The 20,003-nt window shown below is 42.2% G+C and overlaps 1 protein-coding gene across 1 annotated transcript in view; it reads right to left on the reverse strand.

The window, feature by feature from the left end:
* The window catches only part of arhgap39 (Rho GTPase activating protein 39), an 85,865-nt gene that overhangs the window by 4,166 nt on the left and 61,696 nt on the right, over nt 1-20,003 (reverse strand). The window contains exons 3-8 of the mRNA XM_034881693.1: nt 14,849-16,136; nt 10,302-10,466; nt 7,492-7,677; nt 5,463-5,676; nt 1,736-1,809; nt 320-519 (exon numbers count right to left, since the gene is read on the reverse strand). Coding sequence (XP_034737584.1) covers nt 320-519; nt 1,736-1,809; nt 5,463-5,676; nt 7,492-7,677; nt 10,302-10,466; nt 14,849-16,136 — 2,127 coding nt within the window. The remainder of the gene's footprint in view (nt 1-319; nt 520-1,735; nt 1,810-5,462; nt 5,677-7,491; nt 7,678-10,301; nt 10,467-14,848; nt 16,137-20,003) is intronic.

Below are 20,003 nucleotides of genomic sequence, written 5' to 3' on the forward strand. Positions count from 1 at the left end.
TATATATTTATATGTATACACACACTATACATTCTGCATGTGTCTTGTCATTCTATGTTGTGTACTGTAACATGTGTACACGTGTACTGTACTACTATAAATATCCATTTATTATATATTTAATTATTATTAAGGCTTCAACAGCAAAATACGCCAGTGAGATACCAGAAGAAAGTCTTCTTCCATCATATCATTACTTTCCAACTTCGAACACTGACATCTGATTTCCAATAAAAGATCCGTGTTGTGATCATACTCGGCAGCCCTCTCTGTTCTGCTGCATTCAAAGTCCCTTCTGCCCCCTTCTCCACTCAATCACCTGAAGATGCCTTCTGTCTGGTCTCCATTAAGACCCAGAACCTCTTCAGAGAGCCGGGTCTGCACCCAGGGCAGCTGGTTGTCTGGATACCGCTCCTTCTGGAGCGCCATCACCTCGTCCAGGGAGGAGCCAAACATGGAGGGACTGAAGATGGCGTTCCTGGCGTGCTTAATCTCCTCCAGACAGGGCTTCTGCACGCCCTAAAAAGAGAGAAACACACACACAGCACATGCACACACACACGCAGGAGTTCATGTAAATACAGCAGGGCAGGGGAAGGACAGCTTGAGTACTTGCAGGATGTGGATCAGAAAGTAGTGGAAGGGGAGCACAGTCAAATGTGTCAAATGAGAAAAACATTGGTTCGGCCACAGGACACAGAGCTCATTAATGTGCTGTGAGAGGTTAGCAGGTTACCACCATCAAACACTGCAGAGTCATAATGTGACAAATCATCTCTATCAGTGACCTGTTGAGATTCTGCCGCTACATGCTACACAGGCTCTCAGCCAAGCTGCTGCCTGCCAACACGTGCACGCACGCACACACACACACACACACACGCACACGTCACATGTCTACCATAACCACAGGAATCAATGTGCTGCTATAACAACCTCCACTCCTTCTGGTTTTTCTTTCCATCCCGTTTTGGAAGCAGGCTATGGGGATTTGCTCCCATTTAGCCACGTTACAAGAGCATTAGTAAGTACAGTGACCAACTGTTTGAGGACATTACAGAGCTTTGAAAAAAAGAAAATATATATATGTGAGCTGTTTTGAAGCAGTGGGCTTAAGCCACAGACCGGTAGAGAAGTCAGAAAGTAAGATAAGATAAGATAAGATAGATAAGATCATTTGTTTAATAGTCCCCAATGGGGAAATTACTGCACTACACTCTGTGTACACACCTTTGTTAGTACTCACACACAGGCCTGAAATACACACACATGCTCAGGACCTATACATGCACATGCACACATGCTCAGGACCTATACATGCACATGCACACATGCTCAGGACCTATACATGCAGAGATGTCAGAGTGAGCGGGCTGCCAGCTGCACCAGCGCCCTGAGCGGTCGGGGGGTACGGTGCCTTGCTCAAGGGCACCTGGCAGTGCCCGGGAGGTGAACTGGCATCTCTCCAGCCACCAATCCACGCTCCCAACCTTTTGGGTCCATACGGGGATTTGAACCAGTGACCCTCCGGTTCCCAACCCAACTCCCTATGGACTGAGCTACTGCCACCCCAAAGTAGACTAACACAAGGTTGGCTTTGCTCTTTTCATGGGAATAAGGGACAACAATAGCATATAAAATAACCACGGCTGAGTACTCTAAGGAAAACAGGTTTTGCTGTTTGACCGCGGCAGAAACAGCAACATGAAGACAGACCCCCCCCCCCGCTGCTTACCTTCTTGGCACCAGTCAGAGCAGCTTTTGTCAGTTTCCTGTAGCAGTATTTAGCATAGCTGCTAATGGCCACTCCTGAGGGAACAGAGAACATAGGACATATTTACACCCTTTAGAACAGTTCCAATTTTGTCATTTCTGCATACTGGTTCAACAGCAACAATTTCATTCAGTTCTGGAAAGTTGGAATTTGTTAATGAGCAGTGGGTCAGAGGTGAAGCTGCCGAGGAGTGGAGTTCCTTCATGAACCAGATTACCGCTTTTATTAGACAACGTAGGCCTTGTCCTACGTTGTCTTTTATTAGACAACGTAGGACTCGTTAGAAAGACAAGGCCAGGAGCTTCTCTAGTCCCACTAAACATCAACACCCAGCAGCTGTTCATCACATCCATTTTAACCCCTTAAGCTGTGTTACCATGGTTACTAAACACCCTCTTAAAGAGACAGAGCGCAAGGCCATTGTTACCCCACTAGTCCAACCTCCCCCCCATATGTGTTGAACACACCTTATAACAGGGGGGTTCTTGTAAGTTAGGTGGTCTAAGTTAGGACCTACTCTATCTGTAAAGTGTCTCGAGATAACTCTTGTTATGAATTGATACTATGAATAAAATTGAAATGAATTGAAAGAAAAACTGTCACTGTTTCAGGACCCGTATCACCGACCAGCACTGGAGCGGGAAATGGAGCCATCACGGGATGAGCCCAAAAAGTCTTACAGCTGCCTTATTTATTCATCTTCCCTATCTACATATGTATGGTCTATTAATTATTTTTAATTAAGCATTGCATTGCTTCATGCAAGACACGGTGGTCATAGTTAAATGTCTCCCTGTTACTCCAATGCTGCCTCATTGCTTCCATCACTGAAATTGTTTTAATATCTTGGATCGGGCCTACTCCTGTGTACGGGGGGGGGGGGGGGGGGGGGGGGGGGGGGGGGGGGACATGCAGATTGGCTGATCCAGGGAGCATCATCAGAACAGAGCCTTCATTGCCAAGTTTACCTGTATTTCCATTGGTTAAATCTATGACGAGAGTGTTCCTGACTCAATATGCAATTTGTTTTAGAATTTGTTTTTTATACCACCTATATCTGTATTTTATGGATTGTTTATGGATTATGTACTTATTAGCCACTCCTAGAGCTTTTATTTATAAGATTTATGTTTCTTTTGGTTTTACGTGTTATGCATCTGGTGTTTCCTCACTTCTGGTGGCGCTTGCTCAGTTCGGTTTAGCTCAGTTCCTGCTTTTTCATTCAAAAATTCATTCATTTTTGTCAATTTTGGGGGGGAAGTATATTGTGTAATGTATGTGTGTGTGTGTGTGTGAGTGAGTGAGTGAGTGAGTGAGGAGGGGGGTGGGGAGGGGTATTGTATGACTTTTGTATGAACTTTGTGCTACATTTACATGTATAGACAGTGCTACATAAATGAAGTTTGATTGATTATTTGACCACTGAATCCAGGTTTATTTAACATTCAGCCAAGCTTGTAACTTTCATTTTGTATATAAAACGCAGGAAGGGAGCACTGAAACATTAGCACTGAGCCACCAGGGGGAGAGGTGGCCAGTTATCTGTTATTCCTTCTGTTCACCTGTAGGGGGAAGCAGAGCACCAGAACCTGGTTTTTACAACTGCAACTTACACACAAAATCTTGTCACACGTAATTTTGAAACCTCTTACTCTAAGAGCAAAACTACACACCAAATCTCCAAAACCATAAGCTATTTCTTAGCCTTTCACACACTTTTTTTCAAAAACACTGAACACAGTTCTCTACCTCCAACAAGAAGTGACTTCCTTTCCCTTTCCAACACTTAGATGCAAAGGTTTCATTTTGAGACGTGTTTTTGGCATTTTAAATGCGGTGTTTCATTTTGAAGGATATAGGAGGCATTTAGCATTTTGATTATGCAGTTTTGGAAATTGTGTGTAGAGTTTTGAATAAAGTAGACGTAGTTCTGAAAACATGTGTAAACAATTGTAAAATGTAAGTGCACTGTGAAATTTACGGAAAGACTTCCAATGCTGATGGGCTTTAGGTTTGCAGGTTATTGATTTTCTTTTAAGAAAATAAGGGAAGTAAATTGTCTGAAGATATTTGTTGGATTGTATATCTGTATCAGGTTTGCTCTTATCTGATATTTCAACCTGGAGTTCCCCCAAAGACTGTCTTCAGTGCTGGTCCGATCCATATCCTCCCATTTTAAAAACATCTAGCATTCGTTCCCCCTATCAGCATCTTCAAAATGCAGAATCTGTGCAATTGTATTGATGAGCTTCTAGGATAATCAGTATTTTAGCTGTTACCATGAATGTCTTGGATTGTAATGTATTTTTTGTCAAAAAAGCCACAAAAACGGCAATGAAAGAACAATCTCCAGCTGTGGTCAAAAAGCAACATATGCCATATAACCGTGACTTCATTCTGAAAGACTTCTAGGTTTTGTTCATTCTCCTCCTCTCTCTCTTGCAGAACCTTATCAGCTGACTCTGCACATTCACTCTTTCAGCTAAACCAATCAGACTTCACCATGATTTCCAAGAAGCAAATCACATTGTTGCATCCATACTTAAAATCAGAGGCACGTTCAATCTCTAAACAGTGTGCACCGTTTTGCTGCAGTTTCCCTGTTGAAAGACATGTTTCCTCAGGAAAACGGTGTGCAACAGCTGTAGGGTTATGTTTACTTTCTCTCCTTTGGTTGGTGTGTCCGATTTATTGGCTGTGTCACGGGCCAATCAGCGGAGACGTGTCTGTAAATAACAAGGCAGGGTGTTCAACAGGGTGTTTCGCCGGACCTGAACTTGGCCCTGTTCTCCTCTCAGCTGCGGTCAGTTGTCAATTCAGAAAAATCTATGCAACCCTCCACTCCATTCCCCTCCAGTTCTCATCATTTCCCAGCACTTTCCATCATAAACATCCATACAAGTCTTCTGGCTTTCCTTCACTACCACCAGTGTCTAGACTCTCTCGGGGGGATATTCCTGTCTACCCATGGCCTTTCTGCCCCTTATAGATTTAACATAGCGTCTAATAGACAATAACTATTAGATGGAGTCTAATAGCCAAAGACTCACATTGCAACCTTTTGCGCATCAGAAAAAGAAGAAAAACCTCTTATTTGTCTCTCTTAAAACATATGACTTGACATATAACTGAAACATTATCTTGAAATGCATTCTCTGCATTTAACCCAGCCTGGGGAGTTCAGTTCACTTGGGTTTTCAGTGTTTTGCTCTAGGACACTTTGACATGTGGCAGGAGGCGGCCGTGATCAAGCCATCTTGTGTTTGAGGTCCGATCCCTCTCCAAAGGGTTTCCTCCAGTGCATTGTAAGCCTGCTGGTGGCCTAAGTTGCCCCCCATTAGGCCTAAGCCACTTGTAATTTTTTTTTTAAATGTATTTTTAAGATGTTTTTAAAACTACAGCTACAGTGGGGCGACTCACTTGGAAAACTTAGATGTAGTCATATTTTCCAATTTCTAGTTAGCTTTTAGGTCAGACCTAATAGATGCCATGGAATCTGTCTTATAGCTTTTGAAATTGGGAAACATTTGAAGTTTTGAAAAAAGATAATAAATCGCATTTATTGCAGAATATTGCAATATTTTTCAAATGGCTATAACATTGTATCATGACAAAAGTATTGTGATAATATCGCATCGTGGGGCCTCTGGTGATTCCCACCCCTACGGAGTGTGTGTTGCTCCCTCACCCTTGGTGTCGTTGAGAGGGTCCATGTGTCGGCAGATGTAGCCCTCCAGGTAGGTGTGGAAACGGGGCGTGGGGGGGAAGAAGGCCAGACAGATGGCCATCAGCTCCCAGCCTCGCTCCAGGCTGTCGTAGCGGAAGTTCTCCGTGGTTTGGCGACACAGCTGGATGTAGAGCTCGTCGCGCAGACCCTGGTTACTCCACCCGCGCACCACCACCTGATGGAGACAGGCAGAGAGCCGCGTGAGGTCTTCTGCTCATGACTGTCTCTCTATTAGAGATGTTCCAATATCGATACCTTCCGATACTGCCTAAAATGTTGGCATCGGTATCGGAAAGTACTGGAGTTTATGCAACAAATATGATTGGCCACCGTAACATGACGCATTTCTCCAAAAGTTAAGTCGGTCTCAACTTTTCGCTGCTGGCCCAATGCAGTTTTTTTTATGTGTGAAGAATAGGAGGCTCCTATACAAGCACACATTTTAATCTTGATTGGGATTTATAAAAGGTTATGCATGAGTGCAGTTTGCTAAATCTGTTGTTTTGCCGATCCAACACACAGTTTTATTAATGAGGCTTCCCTTCAAAGTCACACTGTGAACAAGGACACAGCTTGCGAAGCCTCCTGCACACTTCAGGCCTACTGCAGAGACGAGTTAAGTGGTCCTGGTTCAGTTTGTCATCTGCAGACAGTGAACAACACATGTGGTTATTTCCTAAGGAAGGTGTTGCTAACATCTAGGCATGGAGTTCTAATGTAACCCTGCCCGGTTCAGATCAAGGACATCATTGAAAAGGATGAAAATGAAAAACATGTTCCAGAAGCTCGGTCTTGGACAATTTAGAAATCTGGTTTAAAACCTGCAAATGTCAACTAGTAATTGCATTACATAATCATACTTTCTTTTGCATCCTTATTATCCCAATTTATATTTTTTCAATTCAGAACGTCATCTTTCTATTTCTCTTATGTTTAGTATGTTCTGTTTTTCTCTTTGGAATATGACTCAATGTCGCTGTAAATGGGGGTTGCCGCTCAATGAAGTTTTCTAGAGTATAAATAAACTAGAGATGTTAAAAAAGCCTAAAATGCTAGTATCAGTATCAGCTGGAGTTTATCCACCAATCTGATAACATGTAATTTAGCCCTCAAGAAAATCTACTTTAAAGTAATTTAGTCATGTTCTTTTTTTCCCGTACATACGGACTTTCGAACTGGATAATAAAAGAAACTACAGTGTTCATTTGTTCATGTTTCACAAAATGTTTAACCCAAGGCAGAGACCGTACATTAAAGATAGCAATCGTATTACATCCATACAGGGATAGTAGTATACAGCTGTTAAAACATGATAAAATATATAATACACTGGTATCAGATTTGTACTCGGTATCAGCCGATACGCAAGTTCAGGTATTGGAATAGCTATCGAGAAGCATTAAATGGTATCGGACTATCTATAAGATAAAGTCTGAATGAAAAGTGAAAACCACTACAGTGGGACATCAAGGGGAGAAATGAAGGGGTGTGTGTCAGAAAACAGCTTCTGTTTTCAACTGTTTAGACTAGAGATGGTCCGATTCCATTTTTTGCTTCTCGATAGCGATTCCGATACCTGTACTGTACCTTCCTGTACCTGATACAGAGTACTGATCTGGTACCTGTGTTTCATATATTTTTAATATATATATATGTTTTAACAGCTTTGCACTACCATCCCTGTTTGAATGTGATATGATTTCTATCTTTGTTATATGGTCTGGCTCAGGTTAAACTTTTTGTAAAAACACAAACAATGAACGCAATAGAACATTCCTTTATTATCTTGTTTGACAGTGATTCATAATGGAAAAAGAACATAAATGAACTACCTTAAAGTAGATTTTCTTTGGGGATAACAGTACTTACGGAACTACTTACTCTAAAACTGATACCAGCATTTTAGGTCGCATTAGAGGCTTTTCTATTGGAACATCTCTAATTTAGACCCTGAGCCAGGACATAGGATTGGTTCAGGATGTCCACAGACCTCCAGAGCCACAGCGAGGGAGTCGGCCTTGGAGCGACGGTCTCCCATGAAGGTCTGAATGAGCTTAAAGATGTCCACTGCCTCCCTCTTTACGGTCCGGTCCGAGGTCACAATCATGGGCTTCTTGATGGGCTCACTGCTCCAGGCCAGCATGTTGGCAATGGACACCTTTCTTCTAAACAGACCCTGAGATAAAAACCAGAAAGGGATGGAAGAGGGAAAAAAAAACAGGGTTAGGCTATTAAATGAGAAAATCCTTTCAGTCCCTGGACAACGGGGGTTACAACACTTCAAATCTAAAGTCTGGCAAAGGGAACTCAGACTTCAGTGTGCATCGCTCAAAAGCAAACACTCCCTCCCTTGAGTAGAAACAATGTTAGGCAAAGCTTTAGCTAGATTAAGGTCCCTATTTACACTTAGTGGCTCTTGGGCAGATTTGACAGACTGATTGAAATCCATCTTGAATAATTGTAAGACAATCACTGTACATTCTACCCACTGCTACAATTATGACTTTACACGGTATTACACTCTCTCTCTCTCTTTCTCTGCAGGGTTTCTACAGGTTTCCCCAAGTCGAATTTAAGACTTTTTAAAAGCACTATGAATGAAATTTAAGACCTATATCACATAAAAAACAAAGTCCAATGTCTGAGTCCAGAAACATTGCCTGAAACAATTCCCAGATTTCCTCATTGGCATTATAGGACTGGTGTCTAGATTGGCTGCAATTTAAGTTTTATGTTGGTCTCATTTGTAGTCTTAATCAGGCAAATTTTATGTGAAGAACTACAACTAAAAGCAGGGACATTTCAAAGAGCATTAGAGCTAGTGTTTCACTGATGAGGAAAATAAAGACCTGTTTAAAATTACGTAAGACCTACAACACAATACTTCTGTAAATGTAAGACTTTTTGAACTTTTTAAGACCCCGCGGAAACCCTGCTCTCCAAACGGCCCAATTTAATGAACATAGTCATACTGAGAAATACAGAGAAAGTTGTGTGGAGCTGATAGTTTTAATTAGCTTTGTATCAATTAATTTGGCAATGGCTTGAACGTCGTGGACATTCATTAATATAGAACAACTTACTCACTAAAGCTTTAAAAGGACAGGTTTAATTTGTCCCACTTTATGACTGCTGTGTTCTGGTACCTCCTGTATTTGCGTGGATCCGCTACCTCTCGTGGTATCATTCCTGTTGTTTGCCATTTAGTGTCTATCTTGTTTAGTATCTTTAATGCACCTTGTGGCACTCACAATTTCGTTGTATAGGTCTCTGTGCAATGACAACCAAGGTTTATCATATCTCATAAAACAAAACCTTACATTGAATTACACATTGTTTAATTTACAGACCAATTTTGAAACAAAACGTCATGTTCTTAATAAGTTTGGGAGAGAGAGAGAGAGAGAGAGAGAGAGAGAGAGAGAGAGAGAGAGAGAGAGAGAGAGAGAGAGAGAGAGAGAGAGAGAGAGAGAAAGACATGCAGGGAACCCTGGGCAGCTTCGAACCCTGGGCATCTGCACCGAAAAATTAACCTGGGCATGCGCTCTACCAGCTGAGGTTTTAATACCAAGCTCAATCAAAAGATCACATCAGCAGATGGCTTTTGACAAAAAAAACATCCAAAACAAGATCCAAATTACTGTTGATGTTTCTGAAGCTTTCAACCAGATCTTGAAGTGAGAGGTGTTTAACAAACTCAGGTCAAGAATGAGCCTTCTTGCTCAACTCGTGTATTTTTTTCTTGAGTAGCTAAACCTGATTAGAGATCAGCGGATTAATGAAACAATGTTACGCAGGAGGTTTCCACTTACAGTTTAACCCACAAAGGAATCAACAGTAACACTTGAATCTGACACAGGGTTTAGCAGATTAACATAGTATGGCACAAATAAGCTGAAATGACATTCGCTGCAGTACACTTTACACAAAAATAAATATTCATAAACTATTTCACGATATTACATAACATTTTGGAGACAGTTAAGACAGAAATACCAACAAAAGCCCATCAAAGTCAGATACACACAGTGCTATAATATGTTCAAATACAAATACTTCATCACTGTCTTACAAATTTTTACATATCTGTAGTTTTTCTTCCTTATTTATATTTCTGAATACTTTTACTTTTCCTCCACTACAATTATTTCCACTACTTGTTCCATTCCAAGAAATGTTTTTTAACGTTGGAGTGGACAACATTTTTTAATTCTGTTGTGTTTTTCTCTTTCCTGAAGTCAGACATTTTCAAAAAGTTTCCATATCAGAAATTTGGGTTTCTTTCAACCAAATAGTCAAAAGAAATTTCCGTACGTGCTTCACAAGTAAAATAAATGATCAGGTCACTACTTTCATTGAATTTGGGTGTTTTGTTCAATTGTATAGCATAACTGAGCAAAACTCAGAAGCGCAGAAAAAAAAAATCGACAAAGACAATCAGAAAAAGTGACAAAAACATTGACAAAAGTGTCTTTCAATTCTGAGCCAGAAAAAAAGAATTTGCAATGTTAATGGGAAGATAACACAAGGGTTAAAAATGTTTTAAACCTGATATTATACTTCACCATAAAAAACCCACAATAGGTTTTGTTTTTTATTTTACCTCTACTTCTAATTAGTTACTTTTGATACATAAGTACAGTAAATTTCAGATACTTTAAGACTTTACTCAAGTAATATTCTGAAAGATGACTTTAACTTCAACAAAAGTCATTTTTAATGCAGGATACTTGTAAATTTGCTCAAGTATTGCTTTCAAATACTTTATACAAGACTGGCTACACACGTCCTTTTGAGTACCTGTGTGTGTTTGTTGAAGTGCTTGGATGCCCAGTTCTCGATGTCGGTCTCTGAGGAGGGTTTTCTCAGGGTGAATTCTGGGAAAATTCCACAGCTGGCGCTTGGCATCATATTCCTGGCATTTCGGCTGGCCTCAAACTGGGCGCAGGCTCCGAGGTCCTCCGACTGGCAGGTGAAGCAACAGAGGAAAGAGCAGGGAAGACGGAGAGGGAGAGATGAAACACAGAACATAGTATTCATCTATGACTGTGGCACTGCTGCAGAACATTTAGAGAAGCCGGAGAGGTAAAGGTTTCTCTGGGGTGGGGGTTGGGATTAATACTGACGTGTTAATACGTCAATATGTGCAGGGTTATTCCAGTGCAACAAAGACCATTTATTTTTTCAGGGTCTTGCTTGAAATAATCTAAAGTAACAGCTGTGAATCAAAACAAAAACAAATTGATTGTTTGAAATTGAAGTTATTCAAAGACGGCCTTGAACATCACGGCTATAAGAGCCTTTTATGCTTGCAGAGACTGCAGGGTAGACACTGTACGGAACAAAGAAAACATGAAGGAAGAGAGTTTGTATATATGCCAACCTGTTGAACCGGCGTTTATCATTATGAAATTAAAAAGTAGCTGACGTTACCACCCTGTGCCGACGGCGTCACAGCGCTAAATCCAACATGTATTGTCCGCCGCGTTGAGGAGTAGCATTACTAGTTTTAACTACATATCTATACTATTAAACTCTTTTTACTTAGTCTCGCATTGCCAGACCTTCCTCCACCGCGGCATTCTGGGATGGGATATCAACGTGCTCTGGTTTATTGGCATTTCCTTAAACCAGTCAACAATCGTCTTGTGCAGTGCTAAGCCCCGGGAAAAGACGCGGCGCTGCTGCAAAATAGCCTTGAGAAGGAACTTGTTTTGGTGGAACTTGTGTACGTCCAAAAGTTGTTTTAGTGATGAAACAGAAAACTCAGATTGGACAGAAAGTGTCTAGCTAGTTGTCTGGAATTACTCTGCAGAGATCTGAGGAGCAGTTAACGTTAGTCCTCAGAAATCCACCGGAGCTTAAAACGCAAAGGAAGCCCAAGGAAACAGATATGCGGCCTAAATGGGTGAAATCCTGCCTAAATGGGTGAAATCTGGCAGAATTTCCGGCGGCAACAGACCAATCTCGGAAGTGGAACTTCAACGATATGGACTCTATTTACTGAATCAAATAGCATTTCAGTAGGTTAAGTTAGCTCTTATATTTGAAGAAATGCGGCATTGTCCACATAAGCTACAATTCCCCGGCCCAAGATCACTGACGCCACCACAGTGTTTGGCTATGTGTATAAATAATTGCCTCTATTTGTGTGGGGGCTAGCTTCAGTGTAGCAAAGCTTCATTCTACAGTATGTAGAATAACTGGTAGTTTAGCTCACTAAACTTTCCAAGTGGCAGCCTACTGGTAACAAGGCGAGGCATTGTGTAAACACTGCCGGTAAAAAGTCTTGGCTCAGAGGTGCATTAGCGCCAGCATGTGACCTGGAGTCACTACACTCTCACTATGAGCTCCCTCATCAGTCTCACTCAGGAGCGGCTATGCGACACCTAATGGTAAAATATGTAATACCGGTCTGGTCTAGCGCTTTAAATTTACACCAGCCAAAGCCTAATTATGAATCATGTAGTGCAGACTGTAGGGCGGCCTCTAATTGGCCGCTCCATTTCCTTTCCTTAGTTTGTTAACACCTGGACCTCAGCAAGGTGGCCTCATGGTCGCTCTTCCCGAGCATGGGTAGCCATTATGCTCTGTAGCTGTTTTTGAATGGCTTATAGGAGGGATCCAGAGTATTTATTCCCTGGTGGCACAGTAATTATCACTAAAATCAGGCATAACCTTCTTAAGGTAAGCCTGATTGTCTTGGGCGCAGCATCACTATTACCATTCTGTGAGCAGTTCTTTGCAGGTCTTTGCAAAAGATCCAATATGGCAGCCTCTTTGCTCGCCTGTGGTGGGACGTAGACCGCTGTGATAATGGTCAATGTAACATGTTCCTTAGTGCTTCCAGTCTTTATGCTAAGCTAGTCTAACCAAGTTCTGACTGATGGTGTGATTTCACTCTGAACATTTCACTCTCAAAAAGAAAGTGAATACATTTATTTACAATTGAATTAAAATGTTTAACACAGAATGCTGCTCTCTTTATATTCTGGTGCTGCATTCCCTTTTTGCCCACCACAACCTTGCTCGTCCTGTTGGTGGATGCAAATTTACATGGCAACTATTCTGGTATCCTCAGTCCTTCTCCTGTCTGTCCATTCTATCCCTTTTATCCTTCATTCTCTTTCTCCTCTTCTCCATCTACTTTGTCCACTGCTCTTCTTTCAAAGGTGGATTCTGCTCAGCACATTCATCTCTTCACGCTCTCAGCTTTAAACTGAAGCGTTGCATTGCTGAATTTAAAAAGAAAGAGAAAGCGCGAGACAAAACGGTGCGAGTAGACAGACACAGAGAGGAGCAACAGCCTATGTTCCTCTTGGCTAAGTGCCTCCCAGCCCTCTGATGTCCTTGGGGCCTCTGAGGACTCAGATAAAGACAAATGTCATACCAACCAGTGCTTATGTGTTCATTTAATGCCCGTCCTTTTACATCACACTTAAACAACTCACACATCTATCTGTTTCTATAGAAATGCAGGATGGTTGTGTTTTAGGTGAACTCCCAGTTCTCTCAGACTGGAAAAGATCATCAGAGTTAGGCCCTGATTAGACAGAGCACCTATCAGTAAGCTGGGGCAACGTTTTGTAGCTGTTTTCAATGAGAGTGAAGCATGTGGCTTGCTGCTTTGGCATTGATGACCACCTCACGTTTTTCCACTTTATGCGCCATGCGTTATTTTTTGTGCAATTTTGTGCAGAGTTTTTTCATCTGGAGGCGGAAAGGCGCCCAACGTCATTCAGCTTCACAGCAAACTAACAATTCGGCTGATTCTATGGTTGTGTAGCAGAATAACAAAAACACACAAAAGGCTTTGCTCTGTCCGATCGGGGCGCCTTCAGCAAAACGCAGAATCGTGCCGTTTGTATGTTGTTTGTAAATTGCAAACAAGCTCTGTCCGTGCTATGACAATCCACTGTTTACTGCTTGAATTGGAATATAAAAAGGTTCCAGTACAAAAAAATAACAGCATTCCATTACAGCATTTGGGGGCACAGCTGCAGCATTTACCACGTCCCATTAAAAGCTTGCCACCTTCAAACCAGAGGAAGGCTTTTATCGTGAAATACAATATATTTGTCACGAATTCAGCAGAAACCTACAATAAAATTGGAATTATAATTGACTAGAAGCTGGTCAACACAAACCGACAGTTGAATAAAACCTTAAGGTCACACTGTATCATATAGCCCAATTGCCATTGAAATGTAGAATATGGAATTCAATTTTTCACTGAGCACTGACAAATGACAACTGGGCCATTCCATTTGCTGATGAAGCTCATGTGATTTAAAAGGAATGTGAGACATTTCCAGTACTGTATATATTATGTCATGATGTGTCTACACTGTCTGGGAATGTTCTACATACAAGAACTACATTCTCCAGAGAAAAAGCAGCTTTTGCTAATCAAGGATTTCTTTCTTCAATGGTGTGAGCTGAATTATGGCATGTCATCATAACACAGCTAAAGCAGGTGCAAGAAACACATTTGGACTTTTTTTTGGTACAATTCTAGGTGTGTGTGTGTTGTATATACATAATGTGTGTGTGTGTGTGTGTGTTTCCTGAGCATGGTGCTATTGTTGGTGTAGTGGTAGTGTCTTACTAGATCAGGCAGCAGTGCGACTGTTACATAAGCCAATCTAAGGCTCATTATATGAAACATCCATGACTTTCTATCAGGACAATACCAGACCTGACTGGGCCGTTCACTGATGCTGTGTGTGTGTGTGTGTGTGTGTGTGTGTGTGTGTGTGTGTGGGTGTGCTGTAGTTACAGGTAAGGCGTCAGCTCTGTGGCTATCTAGTTGATGAACTGATCTTATTTATAGTTCATTTATTATTGTAACCACAATAGCTCTGCACGTGGCGCCGTACATGTTGTTAAATAACATCACAGTGTTTTTGAATTTAGATCGGCTCCACTGTATGTTAATCGATGCACTTTGCATCTTAGCTTAAACTTTTCACATACTTCATCTTCTATAATTATTTGTGAATTTTTATGAATTACAGTCAGAAACTAAGGAGCCAGAGATCTGAAATGACTTCAAAATAAACTGGTAGGTATCCATATCCTAAAATGATAACTGGTTTATCAAAACTTGGATCTTCTTTTGGTAGTTTTTTCCATCATTTCTATCTGTTGTAAAACATTTTACTCAACAAAAGAAATTGCTGACATCTGGGAACATGGGGACATACCTACAGGAACAGAAACACAACGGGTCAGAAGATCAGACTGACAACATTAACCTAACTATGTACATAAGACCCACGTTGTAATTAACTGGAATTATCCTGTACTCCTAGATGTTGACAGAGACTTCCAGCATGCAGCAGTACCTGTGAGGGGTGGAGGTAAGGCTCAGGGGAGGCCAGGCTGGTCTGGACAGAGAGGCTTTTCTCCAGTAGGGCCTGGGGGAAACCCAGCCGATCGAAGGTGCTGCGTTTCCAGTGGTGGCCGTCACTCTGCGCCAGCGCCTCATCCTCACTGAACGCCCTCACCACCGGTCCCGGTAACGGCAGAGGCAGCGCCCCGTCACTCTCGTAGCCGTCTTTGGAGCCGCCGCCCTGGGCCGTCACCCCGCCCTGCCCCGAGTCCCAACTGCTCCTCTGTTTCATCACCTGCTGGGCCTCCCACGCCAGCCTTGCCTGGGCCAGCATCGCCTCCGATGCCGTGCCTGCGAGCTCCCCCTCTGGCCCCATGCAGCGCGCCAGTTCCTGGGGGAGGGACGGCTTGCGGCTCTTACGTTTGCGGTTACCCCCAGGCGAGAAAGCCCCAGGGCCGCCTGTAGAGGAAGAGGAGAGGGAGTGGGTCTGACTGGATGTCCAGGATATAGAGTCCTCGTAAAGCAACCTCTGGCCTCCCTCTCCGCCCTCCCCACTGTAGTCCAGCAGTAGGCGGGGATCCCTGATCAGAGACTGGCTATGCTGCAGAGTATAGGACCCCCCATATGAGCCACCATAGCCCCCTGTAGTGCCGTAACGCAGCAGGCGATCAGCGGTCTTGAAGCGAGGGCTAGAAGACGACTGCTCCACGTAAACCAGCTGCTTGACGTACTCCTTCCCCACAGGACTGTACTCCAGACTCTGGGTCTTCTCTGGACACTTTTGCCTGGTTAAAACGAGCTGGCCGTACGGCGACTGGCCCTGCTTTGGGGAGTGATAGAGGGGGGTCGAAGATTTGCGAGCAGGTGACTTGCCAGTGCCGTAGAAGGAGGAGTCAGAGAGATGCATGTCAGTGGGAGGCTCCTCGTAAATGGGAGGGGGCTGGTACTCCGAGGGCGGCTCCTCATACAGCGGGGGTTCATAGGCGTAGCGGGGCGAGGGAGGCTGGGAGTCGGCTGAGGAGCGGCGGTGTGTGCCTGTGCCGCCCAGCTCAGCCCGCTTCAGGAACGGGGATTGACGGCGGTCGGCGTAAAGGACGGGGGAGCCGTCTGGTTCTGGAGGCACGTTACCTCCAGATGGACGGCGGGTTCGTGGGGTGGTGCCCCCTCCAGGAGGACCAGGGGTGGGGGGGTCACAAGGGGAATAACCATTTCCCTGGTGGGCCATGAAGCTGGGCTCTCTGTCTGTCACCTTGATTAGCATTCGCTCCTTCGTGCCAGTGTTCCACCTGAAGGGAGAAGTCCTGAAAGCAGAAGAGAAGAGAGGAGGACAGAAGATTTAATGTAGGGTCAGGTGGCAGACTGATTAAGAGCTGTTACAAATTCAGACTACAGGGCCTTGGTAGTAGTAGAAATTCATCCTGTTTGCTTAAAAATTACAGAGTTGCTGGTGTGGTGAATCAGGTTTTATAATACTTGCGGCACGGGAGAAGACCTGAAGTGTTCTCTCTTGTCTCTTTAGAGTAGCTGTTCTAATATACATTATCTACAAGTCACCAAAAGGACCACAGTTGCCGTCCGTGCAATGGTGTGGCCATGTGTAGCAAATAGTAGTGTGAAAGAAGGCAGGCATTGAACTCTCAAGCTGGACTTTTTCCATCCTACAATGTACTATTATTTGTTAGATTAGATTAGATTAGATTAGCTAATACTTTATTTAGCCCACAGTGGGGAGCTTCCCTTATTATAGCATGTCAACCCTGGCCAAATCTGAAATATAATGAAGCTCATCTTGCTCTCAAGTTTATAGGTTCACCAGTCTTGTTTTGTGTAGTAGTTTGAGCAGTTATCATTTTAACAACAGTACCTCATAAGAAACATGCATACAAAAAAAAAAAAACACACTTTCCATTCTAGATGTTATCTTATGGGCTGCTACGTGGCTTGTTTGGTTTTCCCAATATATATACCTCATCAGTTCACATTCACACTCAGTTGTTTCTCAGTGAATGGGCCCTCACATTCTGCCTGTTTGTCAGACAACACAAAGGGGGATGGGGGAGAGCGGCGTGGGATGAGAAACAAGGAGTGAACTGGGCGAGAGGAAGGAAGTGTGACATCGATTGCAGCATTGGCCACCCTCCGTTTCCAAATACTTCCAAACACTGATCCCCAGGGCCCGTGCTGAATAGTGGCAGTGTGAGTGTTTGTTTAACGTGGATGTTAATATGCATGTGTGTGTGTGTGTGTTTGTGTGTGTGTGTGTGTGTGTGAGAGGTGGGGAATGAGGGCAGGATTAAGCATTAAAGGGCTGTGCTGGCATCTATCACAACATGCTCCAGACTCAGAGTTCCAACCCACTTTCTTTATTTCCTCAGTCCATCCACTTTTCTGATAACCTTTTCTCTCTATGTCTCATAGATTTTATTACTAATATGAATTATAATTTCCATTTTGACCATCAAATCAATAAACACATTCCCTGCCTTTTCTAGCTTCTCTCCGTTACTGCAGCATCAACCTGCTGACTCCTCCTTTTCATTTAAATTTGTGTTGCTCAGTCGGCTATCAGTGACTGAAATACTTCCCTAAGGTTCCAACAAATCCCAAGTTGGATTGTTGATTTCCCCAGTAGAGTCACAGCTGGCTGGCTAGCTACATTCACCTTTCAATTCCATCTATTCTGTTTCCATTTTAATAAGAAGCAGTATTCTGCTAGCTCAGCACATGTGGACTGATTCGCAAAGGCTACCCTTTGTTATGTATAGCTCAGTTTATGTAAAAAGGATGTGCGACTATAAATGTTTCATTGCTATAAAATAGTAATTAATTAGTAGGACATTACCTCTACCAGTCATGCATATAAAATGTCTCAAAAACCCATAACTTGTAAATATAAAAAGTAAAAAATGGTCTCTTGTAAAAATGTAAAAATTAAAAGATATCATGTCTGAATAATACGGGGGCATGTTTGCATGTTTGCATGTTTGGGCTGTTGCGCTCTGGGTCCAAACCAAAATCCCTACACAAAAATGCTAAATATGTAAATTACACAATAACAATGCAAACTAAATCCAAGCTGTCCACTACCTCATGTTCTACTTCCTTTTCTATTGTAGCAACTGGTTAGCGATTGAGTATTCAAACTTCAGCAGCAATGATGGTATTTAGCTTTTCATCTTCTTAAAAAAAAAAGAAGAATATAATTAATCCAAGCACTGAGCCTTGAGGAACACCGTGGCTAACTTTATCGTACCTGGTGGATTTATTACAGAGTAGGTCTAGACCACACTTAATAATTTACAAAGACCCAACGTTTTCCCACGAGCAAGCATTTGGTGCAACAATGATGTCAAATTTTCTTGAGGAACGGCGCCTAAACCCCCCGCCAAATATGCACACCCAAGTCTTCCACAAAGCAAGGGAAAACCCTAACTTGTGTTGGCCCCATCTTGGCATGGCAATGGGAGGAACATGTGTTTGAGAAACTAGCAGTGGGTTTGAGGACAGCACAGGTTTTTATTTGACAGGCACATGGGACTTATTCCTGTATTCACCTTTACGATGACTGCTGCCTCGATCTTATAACGTCATATCTGACTGATCAAACGCTACTTTCTGACAGCGGCATTTTGAAAAAAGAAGCACAAAGGTGTATCGTTGGTGCCGGGCTGTATTCAAGACTACTCAAGGTTGGTCCAAAGCAGGTCCAGGTCCGAGTAGTCTCGTCACTGAGTCCATCCAGGCTAAAGAAAATTCAAGACCAAGAACCAATCAACACCAAACAGTGTCCAATAGGACTGCACAATATGAGGAAATATGTGTTATGCGATAACGTTGAATATCATGATAAGGATATTACTTAAATAAATTATCAGATATTGAAATGTACTCAGTTCTGCTGCTTTCGCTATTCTGCTAAACTACAAACTATTAAAAGTATTAAATTTAAAACAAACAATTTCTAACATTCTTTTATTGAAAAAATTGAACACTGAATTGATAATTAAAACCATCATTAAAAATGTTAAAGTGTACTTTTCTAATGATTTTTTACTAATTCACTTGTACAAGATCTATGTATATATTTTCTTACAATAAAAGTGAATAAAAAAAACCATTTTCTATTCACAAATTAACAGTTTGGGTATTTTTGGTAGCTAACAAAGACCTAAATAAGGGGTACATTACAGCTCTGCACCATCCGTGTGTGATTTACTAAACAACCGTAAAACACTTAAATGCTAAATTTCAGATGTTTAGGATGTATCACTGAATCTATTCATTATTATAGCGTAATTATTTCGGGAATAATGCATGACCGACATTTTTTTAATTAACATTTAAAAAAATCTCACATACCTTCATTTGAGAAACACTCAAAACATAAATTCTAAATGAGAGCATGGGCCCTCAGTAGGGCCTAAATGAAAACCTAAAAATGTTGAAACATGATACATTAATCAATCATAAATACTATTTATGATTGATCAATGTATTTATGACTAATTTTAGTGTGTTGTGTGTAAACAATTGAAAATCATCCCTCCAGCTCCACATAATCAGCCTTCAAGGTCATGTGTGCTGTGGCAACTCACACTGATTCACTGACATGCAGTTTATGTCTGGAAACAAATCATCCCCTTTTCACTTTGCAATTCTGTTAGTCGAACATGCCACGAACGGTTGCTTATTTCATCCTACATGTTCATAGAAGGTTAAGTCCACACAAAGGGACCCATGATGGGTCATTGCAATAAAATACACCTGAGGAGGGCCAAAGTGTGGCCCGAAACGCTGTGTGCCTTATTTGCACTATTAAAGTAGTTTTCCGGTGCATTGAGCTGTTGTGCAGACTTTACCTTCTTTGAACATTTACTTTTTTGTCCTGCAACAGCAACTACATGATGGATGTGCAAAACATAATCTTTTCAAACCAGTTTGAAAGTATAATTATAACATTGAATACACTGTGATGAAGAACTTTTCCCATAGAGTGTACTGGTGTCAGTTCTTAGTCTACAACTTGCCACAGAACATGAAAAGGGTTTGTGTGTATCAGTTTACATGTGGTCCAATGGCGAGTGTCCACAGCTTCTCCTTTGTGTGTATGTGTGTGTGAGAGAGAGAGAGAGAGAGAGAGAGGGAGAGAGAGAGAGAGAGAGACAGAG

The sequence above is a fragment of the Etheostoma cragini genome, chromosome 9 (genome assembly GCF_013103735.1).
Source record: "Etheostoma cragini isolate CJK2018 chromosome 9, CSU_Ecrag_1.0, whole genome shotgun sequence".
Classification (NCBI taxonomy): Eukaryota; Metazoa; Chordata; class Actinopteri; order Perciformes; family Percidae; genus Etheostoma; species Etheostoma cragini.